This window comes from Solanum dulcamara, chromosome 4 (genome assembly GCF_947179165.1).
Source record: "Solanum dulcamara chromosome 4, daSolDulc1.2, whole genome shotgun sequence".
NCBI lineage: Eukaryota > Viridiplantae > Streptophyta > Magnoliopsida > Solanales > Solanaceae > Solanum > Solanum dulcamara.
The window spans coordinates 77,950,140-77,963,625 of NC_077240.1; the positions used below are offsets into that span (position 1 = coordinate 77,950,140).

Here is a 13,486-nt window from a genome sequence, read left to right on the forward strand (position 1 = left end):
TTAAGGACTCTTCATTGAAAGGTCCTGCAAGAAACATCCAGTAGCAGTGAATAGGACATCATACTGAAACTGAACACAAAACTTGTGAATTGAAAGTAAATTATACTTAAAATCTGGCACAAGTAGTACATCAGTGATGACCTGTCCTGAAAAAATGGAGATACTGCCTGTATGAGTTACTCTTACCTTGAAGGAATTAGGTAAGTTAATGTTCAAAGGCATAGGGAGAGGATTTAAAAATAAGAAGGAATTGGGATCAAAGCATATGTGTTCTGAGGCTTCTGAATCAATTATCCAAGTATCTTGTTTAAGATTAGTGGGTACAGAGTTTGAGTATTTAAGAATGGTACCAGCTACTGCATTTGCATTAATTCCTGTCTTTCCTGCTTGTGTTGATTTGCTTTGCTTGTACATTTGCATCATTTCTGCAAGTTGTTGCTTGCTGAACTGTTCCTCAAAATTTCCATCATTAATTCCAAAATTTGTCTTCCCAATGTCTTCATCTGCTTGTTGAGTCAAACTTGTGTTTGCCTTGATCTGGGGCTGATAGTTCCTGGAGTTGGTAAACTCAAAATCTGCAGGGAATCCATGCAGTCTGTAGCAATCATCTTGCACATGCCTTGTTTTCCCACAATAAGTGCATGATAGATTTGGATCATATCTTTTCTTCCCACAATCAGAGATGTGCCTTGTCATATCTCTGATTCTGGCTTGGATTTGGATACTTCTGATATGTGTTTGTTCCTCTTACTGCTTGGTGTTTGAATCTCTGTGCATTTCTTCCCTGTCCACTAGCCATGAATGCTGCAAACTCAGCAATTAGTTTGTTGTTTTGCTGTCTTGCTTGACCTACTGCCATAAATGATCCAGAATCAGAGATACAATTTGTGTTTGCATACACTTCCCTTTGATTCTCATCCTGCAAAAGTAAGGAATATGCAACATCTATTCCAGGTAAGGGGGATTCATCATAAGTATGTTCCCCCTTGCCTGAGCATATACATCATTTAATCCCATTAGGAATTGAATCAACCTTTGATCTTCTAGTGATTTTGTTAATTTGGCTTTCCCATTACAAATGCATTCACATGAGCAACACACAATTACATTTATCCCATCTAACTCATCCCATAATCTTTTAAGCTTGGTAAAGTAAGCTGCAATGTCACTATTCTCTCGTATCATACCTGTTAATTCCTTTTGCAGGTGGTAGAGTTTGGCACCATTTGATTTGCTAAATCTCTGTTCCAGGCTGTCCCAAAGTTCTTTTGCAGTCTTGGAATTCATCACACTATCTGCAATATCCTTAGATAGAGCATTTGATATCCAACATATGATCATATCATTGACACAACTCCATTGTTCAAAATCTGCAGATTCCAGTTCTGGAGCCTTGCAGGTTTCATTGATAAAGCCAAGTTTCCTTTTGGCTGATAGAGATAAGAGGATGGATCTCCTCCAACCTAGATATCCTCTTCCATCAAAAACATTGTTGACCAGAATCATACCAGGTGAGTCTGAGTTGTTTAAGTAATATGGATGGCTGCTTTCATATGTGGTTCCTTTCTCACCTAACTTGACTTGAGTTGTTTCAGGCATTCTATTTAACTAGAGATTTTGAAGATGATATTGATGTCTTTTACACAGATCTGGATTGAGCTTAGAAGTGCTCTGATACCATGATAAAATTGAAGAGGGAAGAGGCTGAAAAAAGAAAACTTTCTGTGTATTTATTCATAGTATGTACATTTGCTTATATAGAGATACATAATAGTTGTAATAGAGACAAGAAGGCATGGATCTCATTTGTCTTATTTGTACAAAATTTTATTCTACTTGTCCATAATTATATGGGCATAACTATATTTAATTGTATGAGTTCAAATTCCAACTGTGGAAATTTATGTGGATGGGAGGCTGCCACCTGTGTGTAAAAATGAAAGGCTGAAGAGTTAAAACTCTTCAGCTTCCTTGTTCTTCTTTATTTTTCTTTCTGCTGCTTCTTCTTTCTTTATTTTCTTCTTTTTTTATTCATTTTCTTCTGCGCTGCTTCTTCTCTATTGCAGGGTTGTTTTCCAACACATCACACGTATTTCACTCTTATCACTAGATCAAATTATGAAAGGCATTAGTTAAACAGCGACACCTTTATATATATATATATATATATAGAAGTGTTGTATTATGTGCTTAAGCAATTACCATAATTTACTCCATGGTGAACATCAATATTTCCATTTTTTAACTAGTCAAACATCCTACAAGATAGCAAGTGAAAAGGGTATCAATAAAATGCTTGTTAATCATCGAAGTGGATATATTGAAAATCAGCAGATGTTATGTTTATATTTAAGTGGAGGCAAAAATATTTGGGGATCATTTAGTAGTTGGTTAGATATACGCGGATATCAGTAATATATGAATTAGTTATGAAAAAATTTATGCATTATTTATTAGTTACGTAGAATTTAGTTATTTATATATTAGTTATGAGACGGTCAAAATAGGTTAAGTTAATAAATAAATAAGTCAAAAGTTACTTGGGTTGGAATAGACTAAAAGGCAGAGCAAACCCCAACCCGCCTATTGTTACGAAGTTTAAATTGCTTTATTTGTTCTTTTATAAAAAAAAATTTAGTATCTAACAAAATTATTATTTTGACTGTCTATAACATATCAAATAAATAAAATAAAGTTTTAAAAATATTTTGATAACATTTCTCATGATTGATTTGTGCAAATATTAGCCCAAATTTTGATGGACTGAACTAATAAATGAGTTCAAATTTGGGCGGATTACGATTTCATGGGCTAATTTTGTCACTTTTACAATACCATGCATGATTAATAAATGAATAACTTAGTTTTTGACCAGCTACCGAACAATCCTTAGGTGATTTCTTCTAATATGTCCAAGTCTTAGTGAATTGAGTTACCCGATATATATATTGATGAGAGGTAGCAAAACACTCATAAAATTAATCGATATGCACACAAATTAATCAGAACACCATGATTATTAAAAAACACGAAATTAATCGACATGCACCCAAATTGATCCTTAACACTATAATTATTAAAAAATATGAAATTAGTCGATGTACTCACAAATTGGTCCGGCCACCATTATAAACAAAAACCAAATTTATAGATAGAAAAAATTAATTCAAGCATCAAAATATAGCCAAAACTACAAACACTACATTCTCTCACCATCCTCATAGACACTTTTAATTGAACAAAAACAAAAAGAAGAAAGGCAGATCTGGATATAGTTGGTTGCACCATCAATAACATGACACACAACATTTAGTTAGTCAATAAGAAAAAAAACCTATACATAATTTTAGGCACATCATGAGTGGAGGTAACTAGACATACAAGATGTGACACGGTTTCAGTTAACTGAAGAAATAACCCTTGATAAGAATATTTGAAGGTCGAGAATTAAGATAGAAGGTTAGTTAGGTAATTGAGTGTTGTCATGTTGATTGTGGGACAGACAGGGGACTAGTCTCTTCTTCACTTTACCTTACTAGTAGTATTATTTAGCTTTCTTCGCCGTTTGTTACTATCTGTTGTTTCATTTGTTTTGTATCCTCTTATATCTTTGCACTCTACTATGATTTCTTCTTCTTTTTTTTTTAAGTCTAGGGTCTATCGGAAATAAACTCCCTATATTGCAGAAGTAGAGGTAAAGTTTGTGTACATCTTACCCTCTCTAAACCACACTTATGAAATTACCCTGGTATGTAGTTATTATTGTAGTGGTTGATTCCACTGCTCGAACATTTAGGTCACATGAAAACAATTTTCATACTGCTCCAACACTCCCCACCTCTACATTAAATAACTAGAGAAAACAGAAGTCGCAAATTTTCAGCTAGCAGTTGACTTGTTCAGACATATAAGCTAGCTGGTAGTAGTGAACAACACATAACAAGCAATTGTAAGCCCAATGTTGGGAGCGCCACCCCAAATGGCCCTGCAGTGCGCAATTCGAATTTAGTCGGGGCTTCACGAGCTTCAGACATCATGTGAGAAACCAAAAAAAGAATTTATGGATACGTAAATTAAGTAATAGAAAACTTATAATTGAGAAACAGGTCATGAACTCATCATTGTTGACACATAAACATACTCTTATTCCCCAACTTCCCACCAGTTTTTTAATTATAGAGCTAACAATCATTGGTGAGAGGATGGATACTATGTCTGCAACATTATGTCAAGCTACAATTCTTACTACTTTGTTTTTCATAAATATGATTTCAACAAGATTGACGTATAGCTATTGCAGAGCAAGTGAAAAACACACATAAAATCTCATGTTTTTTTGAGTTTCATATCTAAACTATTAGGTGTTTGCATTTCCTACTTGAACTATCATCAACTATTGATAAAAACACACCTTGAAGTTGACTAGACCAAATGTATGAATACAATCATCAAATGCGTGCGACAACTTAATTTGCCCATAAAATTTCGTCCACATGGCAATTGACTCATTTTGAAGTGTGTTTTGATAAATAGTTGGTGATAGTTCAGCTATGAAACGCTAATACTTGATAGTTTAAGTAGAAAACTCGCAAAAAAATAATACCTCAGGTGTAATTTTTTTTATTTTAAAAAATATTTAATTATTCACGTGGAGTGCCACTTGGCATCATTTTTTTAAAAAAAGTGCAGTACACGCACCATCAGATACTAGTTAAGGTATGTTTTAATAAATAGTTGGTGATAGTTCGATTTGGAAAAGTGAAGACCTGGTAGTTCAGGACACTCCCAAAAATGTGATACTTTAGGTGTGTTTTTGAATCTTATTCCTTTCTTTTATAACATTGGTGTTCGTGCCAACTTGCTCACACCTCAACCTACTAAACAGGTATCTGCTACCTCCTACCAATACAACTACCAAGTAACTTTATGCATAACAAATCAACTAGCATTTATACCACCTCCAAAGGTCTTACATTTCCAAAGTACTCTTTCTACTCTTAATGATATCAGCCACGATTAAAGAACTTCAGTAATTTTGTCCAAGGCAGATAGATCACAAGTGCAGTTGTAAAAGCTAATAAAGCCTTTGACACAAAGATGAAACAAAGCAAGTTAGGCTTCTTAGTAAACTAGACGATTGTGTATGTTGAAATGTGCAACCGCCTTATTTAAAAGCTTAGATTGTTAAAAAGAGTATGTTTTTATTTATTTCATTATCATTATGTATTTAATACGTCCCTCTCATGTGCGAACTTAATTTTTATTTATGGGTCAAATACATAAAATTCTATTTGATAGTGGATAAAGATGCCATGATTAGACTTAAATCAAAACTACGTAAAATAAGACTTCTACTTGTTTTGATACCACGTAGAATTATGTGACCACCTCATTTAGAAGCCAATTCATGAATATATTAAATAAAACTTAAATTGACAATTCATGAAACAAAATTACTATTAAAAAAAATTGGCCTTGTTATTTCTTTGCCAAACAACATGCTTTACTAACATATTCCAATTCATATTGCTTGATTTTGTTGCCCCTTGAATGATATCCTATTCCACTTGGGGCAACTTTTCTATATTCCATTTTTAACTATCTCCTCTTTCTAAGTTTTTCTTTTTCTTCATGATTTCAAGAAAGTTATCTCCACTCTTTATGCTTTTGTATCTTTTTAGATTGGTTTCTTTTTCCTCCATCCTTTTTATTACTTTCTCTGTTTTAAATTAGTTGTTATTTTAGTTTTTCAAGAATCAAACTATATAAATATTAATTAATATTTTAAAACGTATTTTTTGTCATGTTAATATGAAAGATTCACATCTTAAAATAATATTTTTTGGATATCAAAATGTCAAATTAATCTAATTCATTTTAACTTTAAAGATTGATTAAATTGGCTTTCGAAAAAATAAAACATAACAAATATTTTGGAATGTATAGAGTAAGAGACGATCAGTTTGATGCGCTAAAACTTTTGCCATGAATGGAGTCTAGTGAAAAGTCGAACAACAAAGAGTTATTATACACAACCTTAACCCTATATTTTTGCAACAAACTATTTTCACAATTTAAACCATGAATACAACTTTATCAGTTACGCTAACACTCCTCGGAAATTGTGAGATCTTTTGGGCAATTGCATTTTCCTAACCACTACCAATCATATATCTATTTTATCCCCTTCTATTCCCTTCTGCCTCTCTTGTACCCTTCGTTATATTCTCTTCAGTCTTTCAAAAGTATTTTCTTTTTCTTCTTCTTCTCGATCAAATCGATATTTGTATAAAGCCCAAAGAATCATCAGAAGCATCAATCAGCCATGACGCTTGGCTCAGGAGGATCTAGTGTTGTGGGTGAGCCAATTTTCTGAAAACCCCATAACCCCTTTTCTTTATTTTTTTGATCTTTGTTATGCCTTTCTTGATTTTCCCTTCAAATCTGGTTCTGGGTCGTTTTGTTTCTATACTTTTATGCATGTTTTGTATTTGATGTGTTCTTTGGCTTATGGGCGTTTAATCAATGTCCCAGTTCTTGCTGATTAGGACTTTTTGTATAGTTAGATTTTTATCACTGAGGAACTGCCTTATCAATTGATTTGGATTAGCTATTGAGTAGTCCTGGTTATATGGGTTCTTTTTTGTTTTTGCTTTTTTTCAAATTTGCTGCTGTCAATTATTTTGCAAATTTGACAGTAATTGTATCATCAAGATGAGTTTTTTTTATATCCCTTTTTGGGCTCTAGATTCTTGAATGAGGAATTCAATCAATGTACTTGATGTGTTCTTTGGCTTGTGGGACTTTGATCAATGTCTCAGTTCTTACTGATTACGACTTTTCATTCTGTTATTATTGGCATTTTCTAATTTGGATTAGCTAGGAAGTACTTCTGGTTGTGTGTTCTTTTTGTTTTTTGCTTGTTTTCAAATTTGCTGCAGTCAATTACAACAACAACATTACCCAGTGAAATCCCATAAGTGGTGTCGGGAAGTTAGAGTGTACAGAGACCTTACCACTACTTCGTGGAGGTAGAGAGGTTGTTTTCAAAAGACCCTTGGAAAATTTGTCGCAGTCAATTATTTTGCAAATTTTTGTGCTTTAGATTCTTGAATGTGGATTGTGGAGTAGATGTTATGGTTTGGAAAGTTGTGTTTCAGAGAGTTTTTGTTCTATTGAGAAAACCCAAGTTATTTATATGGTCTTCCAGATCTAATGACTTACTTAAATGAAAGACAATGATGAGCACTCCTTTAGTTTCATATATCCAAGTACATTAATGTCTATGCCTTGCAGTTTGGTGGAAGTTAATGTTGTTGTTATTTTAGCATGTAATTTGCTTGTATCCTAATCCCTATTTGTTGTCATATGTTGGTTGTAGTTTTTAGAGTTTCTGGTCAATATACTGCAACTTGCCAAGTTTTGGATTGATTGCTCTTTGGGAAATATGGCTCATACATCTCTGTTCTGCCTTTCTTTTTATCATGGAACTGTGAGTTAGAACTATGCTTAATTTAACCTCAGTTTGAAGAAGATGTTGATGATTTGTGCTTCATATGTGCTTCTCTGTCCATTCATGCGCAGGTAGAGGAGTTGCAGGACTTTCAATTTCCAAAGCCTCAATAGTTGCACAAACCATGGTCCCTTTTACTGCTTTGTTTTGGCACTGACCATTTTTTACGAAAACAACAACCACTATGCCTCAATCCCAAGCTAGTTAAATTGGCTATATGAATCCTCACTATCCATGTCACTCCATTTTGATCCATCTCAAACCAATATTCAGTAATTTAGGTTCTAAAAAACCAGAAGTTCCCTATATTTCTACTGGCATATAAAACTTATACAAGATTAAAAGACTCCCAGCAACCAGTTGACCTAAAGTCAGCATACCACTGACTGTTTGATGTGCTAGTAAATTTAGTTTGATATCATTTCATGTGGGAATGTGTTCTTAACTTAATTCTATGCATCTGGGATTTTTTTCTATAATCTTTTTACTTTGGAGTAAAATGCGTAACAATGTTCTTGTTTACATTTAGATTTTACAATCTTGTTTGGAGTTTAAAGCCTTTACACAACTCTGTAAATTTCAACTTCCTTGCAGTCCCTCGCAATTTCAGATTACTGGAGGAACTTGAACGTGGGGAGAAGGGTATTGGAGATGGGACAGTGAGCTATGGTATGGATGATGGAGATGACATTTATATGCGTTCTTGGACTGGCACCATTATTGGTCCTCACAATGTACGGGTTCTTTTCTCTTTTTTACTTCCTACCATCTCTTTGTTTGGATATAACAAATACATGAAATGCTAATCCTAGAAATTGTTTCTACTTATTCAATCATTTCTTTAATATGTCCCTTAAGCATGACAGCCACTTAGCTATGTTTCACGGAGGAATGTATGGAGACTTGAACTGCCACTTTTCTACTTAAAATTTTGTATACTCCTTTCATTTGTTAGACTGGTAGCCTGTGCTATTGGGTTGATGAATTTCCTGGGACTACAGATTTGTTTGTCCACTAGTCCTACTGAGTACTACTTTATGCAATTTGATGGTTCCTATGTCTTTAACAGTTAAAGACTTAACTTCTTTTCTAGTCTGTGCATGAAGGCCGCATTTATCAGTTGAAGCTATTCTGCGACAAGGATTATCCGGAGAAGCCACCAAGTGTCCGTTTCCACTCTCGAGTTAACATGACGTGTGTCAACCATGAAACAGGAGTGGTAAGCAACACTTACTATAATGCTAGAATCATAGCTTTTGATATCAAGGAATTATTATGTGACAATTTGCATCTTCAGAATCGTGGCTCATACGCTAAAAAATGATTTATATTATCCAAGGTTTTGTCCTCCATGGTTGAATTCAACACTGCAAGTATATTTTTAGTGGCATTACATGTAGAATGGCACTTGTAAAAACAAAAGTGGAGCAACATCAAATACCCTCGTAGGATTCGTATCCAACAGGACGCACTAACTAAATGCTTTATTCCCTGGAATAAAAAGATTTTTCTTAAAATGCAGACAAAGTCTATTAAAAAGCTTAGTAGTCTGAGAGTAGTAGGTAGATGTGGCTCTTATTGTTGAATATTCTAAATTAGTTTCAATGGTATTTTTGCTCCCAAAATTCTCAACGTTCTTTTGCAATGACCTTTCTCCTAGATGCATGATGCTACGATGTTATGTTCCAACAACTTTTTGTGTCTGCAGCTTTAGATGTTGCATCATAACATTCTACTTCTCTGGTAGACGGGATTTGAATGATTGGCTGAAAGTTAGAACTGTAGGGAAATATGAAGCTACCAGCAAAAGGGTACTTAGGATTCGTCATATGTAAAGATGCTTACAAATTATGCAATAATATTTCTTCTGTGATACTTTGTATACTATCCTAATGTAATATATTTTTGTTCTTGTTTATAGTGGCATACATGTCTTTTCAATTAGTAAATCGATAAAGTAGTTGATAATTTGCTCCATCATATAATTTGCGCAGGTGGAGCCAAAAAAATTTGCTTTGCTTGCAAATTGGCAGCGAGAGTACACTATGGAGGACATACTGACTCAACTGAAAAAGGAGATGGCTTCTCCCCACAACCGTAAGCTAGTTCAGCCACCCGAAGGCACCTATTTCTAGCGTTAAGGGCAATAACGTATAGGTCTTGTCAACTCTGTGCGAAATTGTACTGCTGTGTTGTCATACTGGGAATTAAAATGTAAAGGGGGTGAATTCCTGAAGAGGCTTCTCCTCTTACCTCACAATGGCATCTTGATCACCCCCTCTGCTTTTCGTTTTCTAAACTTTCGTCTATGCTTGCTGTTTGATTAATGAATCTGGTTCTTGTGCTATCCGAATCATCGTCCATTGCTTCTTTTGCTGTCTGAATCATCTTTGTCCTTGGTGTTTTCAACCTTTGTCTCAGCATGTTGCACAACAATGGTTGGTACTTGGTACCGGATAATCTAGCATTTCCTATTTTGCTATTGTTGAACAAAGAAACTCCTGCAGTTTTTCCATCTTTGTTCACAAAGAAAGGAGGAGAGTTTCGTTCATTTGGAGCGAAATGAACGATAGCTCTTTAAATTCTACACTAGATTTGGATTTGGACCAGTTCTCGATTTGTTCATGTCATCCTGTGTAGGGTTCAAACTATTTCCTACACTAAATTCACTTGGAAAATGGGGTTGGCACCTTTTTCGAGCAGCTAATTAGAAACACACTTCTTTTTGCGCAAGTCTTGAGGGAACAAAGTTATTCGAATATAAATGTTCTAAGACGGGCCAAACTATTTTCTCCACAAAATTCACTTGGAAAATGTTGTTGAGGAACCCTTTTCAAATAGCCAACAAACATAAACTTCTCGAGTTATTTGGTATCTGTGTTGTGTTGTTTGGTGAAATAATTGAGAGGGACCTACTTTTTAATAACAAAAGGAAAAAAAAATGTCCAAGGGCTATTAATTTTGAAGAGGTGCTTTTATATCAAGCTAAGTTAGTAAAAAGTGTTTTATGAACAATTATAAATATATATATTTTTTCCCTTTCCTTTTCATTGTTATCATTGGGATTTGTTAGACAAAAAAGGATTCTTTTGCTGTTCATAAGTTAAAAATTGCATAAAATGAATGCATCAAAGTAGTGCTTCCACTTTCGTAGACCAATTATGTAAAGGAAGAAAAGTATTTGAGGATTCTCTTTTTTCTTTGGGAAGGGCCCTCTAGATGCCAAGTTGCATTGGTGCGCATTTTCGAAAAAGGATCAAAAAAATGTTTAAATTAATTAACATAGGTTAATTTTATTTAAAATACTCTTTAATTATTTAAATAGCTTTAAAATATTGTTTTTTACTAACGGTTACTCTAAAAAAGATAGAACCAATAAATAGACACAATTTTTGAACCAATAAATAGACACAACTTTTGTTGTTAGAGCCCGTTTGATGGGCTTTAAGTTGGTCAAACCAACTTATAAACCCCTTTTTAGCTTATGAATGTGTTTGCCTAATGTTAACTTTAAGTCATAAAGTTTTTAAAGTCCGTCAAAAATGAAAAGTTAGGATTTCTAACTTTTTTTTTCCAAGTGCTTAAAACCATTTTGTTTGACCATGGAAATTACTTTTATATCCCTTATATTTTAACTAAATTCTCAAACTACCCTTTTTATTCTTTTAACCCTAATATTCAAACACTTATTTTCAACATAAACACTTTTATCCAAACACTCAACTGTTTATTTATAAGAATAACTTTGAAGTGTTTCAGCACGAAATATAATTTCTTGTTATTTATTTTTACAAAGATCATATCTAAGAACATAATTTTAGAAATATGATGAGTTTAATATTGTACATAATTCAAGCAAAGGTGACAAGATTACTTCCACAGACTCCTAAACAAGAAAGGAGACAAAGACATTGTACTGGGTGATTTGACGTACTCTCATAGTCTTCGAGATTTTGGGTATTGCAGGCGTTTTAGGATTGAAGAGGTTAGACATGCTATTAGCATGACGAGGAGGGGGAGAGCGATTGAGCCCGATGAGATTCCGATGGATTTTAGAAAGAGCACTGACAAGGCAGGTTTGGAGTGATTGACTAAGTTGTTTAATGTTATTTTGAAGACTGCTAAGATGCCCGATGAATAGAGGTGGAGTACTATGGTCTCATTGTACAAGAACAAGGGTGACATCTAAAACTGTAATAATTACAGAGGTATCGAATTACTAAGACACACTATGAAGATTTGAGAGAGTATGGTGGAGAGGAGTGTCAATCTCAGAGAACCAGTTCAGATTCATGTCGGGGAGGTCGACTACTGAAGCAATCCATATTATGCGGAGACTGGTGGAGAAATTTAGGAAAGGAAAAAGGGATCTTCATATGGTTTTCATTGACCTTGAAAAGGCTTATGACAAAGTTTCAAAAAATGTTCTATAGAGGTGTCTGGAGGCTAAAGGTGTCCCGATGGTGTATATTAGGGCGATAAAGGACATGTATGATGGAGCCAAGACTCGGGTTAGGACGGTGGGAGGTAACTCAGAGCATTTTTCTGTTGAGATGGGACTACATTAGGGATCTGTGCTGAGCCATTTTCGTTTTACCTTGGTGATGGATGAACTGACACATTTTATTCAAGTGGAGATTTCATGGTGTATGTTATTTGCAGACGACATAGTATTGATTAATGAGACTCGAGACAGAGTTAATGATAGGTTGGAGGTTTGGAGACAAACGCTGGAATCCAAAGGCTTTAGATTAAGCAGGAGCAAAACAGAATACTTGAAGTGCAAATTTAGTGGTGCGATAAATGAAGAGGGCATGAAAGTGAGGCTTGCCACCCAACCTATCCCCAAGACAGAAAGCTTTAAATATCTTGGATCCATCATCCAGCGTAGTGAGGACATCGATGATGATGTCACGCACCGCATTAGGGCAGGAACATCAAATAGTTGATCAATGGTCACATTTGGTGATAATGCTACAGTATGATACCAAAAAAGCCAAGTCAACCACTGTTTCATCCAATTAAGGATAACAGTCCGCTCAAGGAATGGATGAAATGGAGACTTGCCTCTAGAGTCTTGTGTGATAAGAAAGTACCACCTAAACTTAAAGGTAAGTTCTACAGAATGGTGGTTAGACCAGCATTCTTATATGAAGTAGAGTGCTGGCAATAAATAACTCTCATATTCAGAAGATACATGTTGAGGAGATAGGGATGCTGAGATAGATGTGTGGACACACTAGGAGTGATAAGATTAGGAATGAGATTATTCGGGAGAAGGTGGGAGTGGATCTATGGCAAATAAGATGAGAGAAGCAAGACTGAGATGGTTTGGGCATATGCAGATGAAGGATGTTAACGCCTCAGTTAGGAAGTGCGAAAGGTTGGATGTGAGAGTTATGCGGAGAGGTAGGGATATATCGAAAAAGTATTGGAGAGGGTGATTAGACAAAATATGACGCTACTCCATATCACTAAAGACATGACCTTAGATAGAAAGGAGTGGAGGTCACAGATTAGGGTAGAAGGCTAGTAAGTATGGAATGGTGTCTTGTCGTGTGTCGATTTAGGATGGTTGTACGTCTAGGCGTGCCTTTATAATTGTGTTGTTATTACCATTGATTATCATACTACTTTGCAATCGTTATTGTTCTTGTCTTGTAAATTTGCATCTCTTTTTTTTTCCTCATTATGCTATATATATTGTTTTTCTCACTTACTGGGGATTGTGATTTTTGAGCCGAGGGTCTTTCGAAAACAGTCTCTCTATCTCCATGAGATAGTGATAAAATCTGCATACATCTTACCCTCATACCCCACTAATAAAATTTCACTAGGTATATTGTTGTTGATGAGTTTAATATTGAAATTTTAACAATTAAATAGATAAAATTTGAATCTTAGATCCACGTAATTGAAAAATGTTTGAGGATCAAAAGTCAAATATGAAAACATTTCCCACAGGTGGGAGGC

At 34.7% G+C, this 13,486-nt stretch overlaps 2 protein-coding genes across 2 annotated transcripts; one reads left to right on the top strand and one right to left on the bottom strand.

Annotated features, from left to right (window-relative positions):
- Positions 1–1,599, bottom strand: LOC129884391 (uncharacterized). Its single transcript, XM_055958698.1, has 3 exons — positions 991–1,599; positions 726–919; positions 1–619 (listed from the first exon to the last, which is right to left on the bottom strand). The coding sequence occupies exons 1-3, from the start codon at positions 1,597–1,599 to the stop codon at positions 1–3; spliced, it is 1,422 nt and encodes a 473-aa protein (XP_055814673.1).
- Positions 1,600–6,182: 4,583 nt separating this feature from the next.
- On the top strand, positions 6,183–9,860 carry LOC129887697 (ubiquitin-conjugating enzyme E2 variant 1D). Its single transcript, XM_055962882.1, has 4 exons — positions 6,183–6,359; positions 8,108–8,247; positions 8,607–8,732; positions 9,508–9,860. The coding sequence occupies exons 1-4, from the start codon at positions 6,326–6,328 to the stop codon at positions 9,646–9,648; spliced, it is 441 nt and encodes a 146-aa protein (XP_055818857.1). The 5' UTR covers positions 6,183–6,325; the 3' UTR covers positions 9,649–9,860.
- The last annotated feature ends 3,626 nt before the right edge of the window (positions 9,861–13,486 follow it).

Excerpts from the sequence above, each read along its gene's own strand:
- LOC129884391 (XM_055958698.1), bottom strand. The coding sequence starts at position 1,599 with ATGCCTGAAACAACTCAAGTCAAGTTAGGTGAGAAAGGAACCACATAT. Across the intron at positions 920-990 it reads TAAATGATGTATATGCTCAG|GATGAGAATCAAAGGGAAGT; the intron begins GCAAGGGGGAAC and ends TTACTTTTGCAG. Across the intron at positions 620-725 it reads GGAACAAACACATATCAGAA|GCATGTGCAAGATGATTGCT; the intron begins GTATCCAAATCC and ends TGGGAAAACAAG.
- LOC129887697 (XM_055962882.1), top strand. The coding sequence starts at position 6,326 with ATGACGCTTGGCTCAGGAGGATCTAGTGTTGTGG. Across the intron at positions 8,248-8,606 it reads CCATTATTGGTCCTCACAAT|TCTGTGCATGAAGGCCGCAT; the intron begins GTACGGGTTCTT and ends CTTCTTTTCTAG. Across the intron at positions 8,733-9,507 it reads TCAACCATGAAACAGGAGTG|GTGGAGCCAAAAAAATTTGC; the intron begins GTAAGCAACACT and ends TAATTTGCGCAG.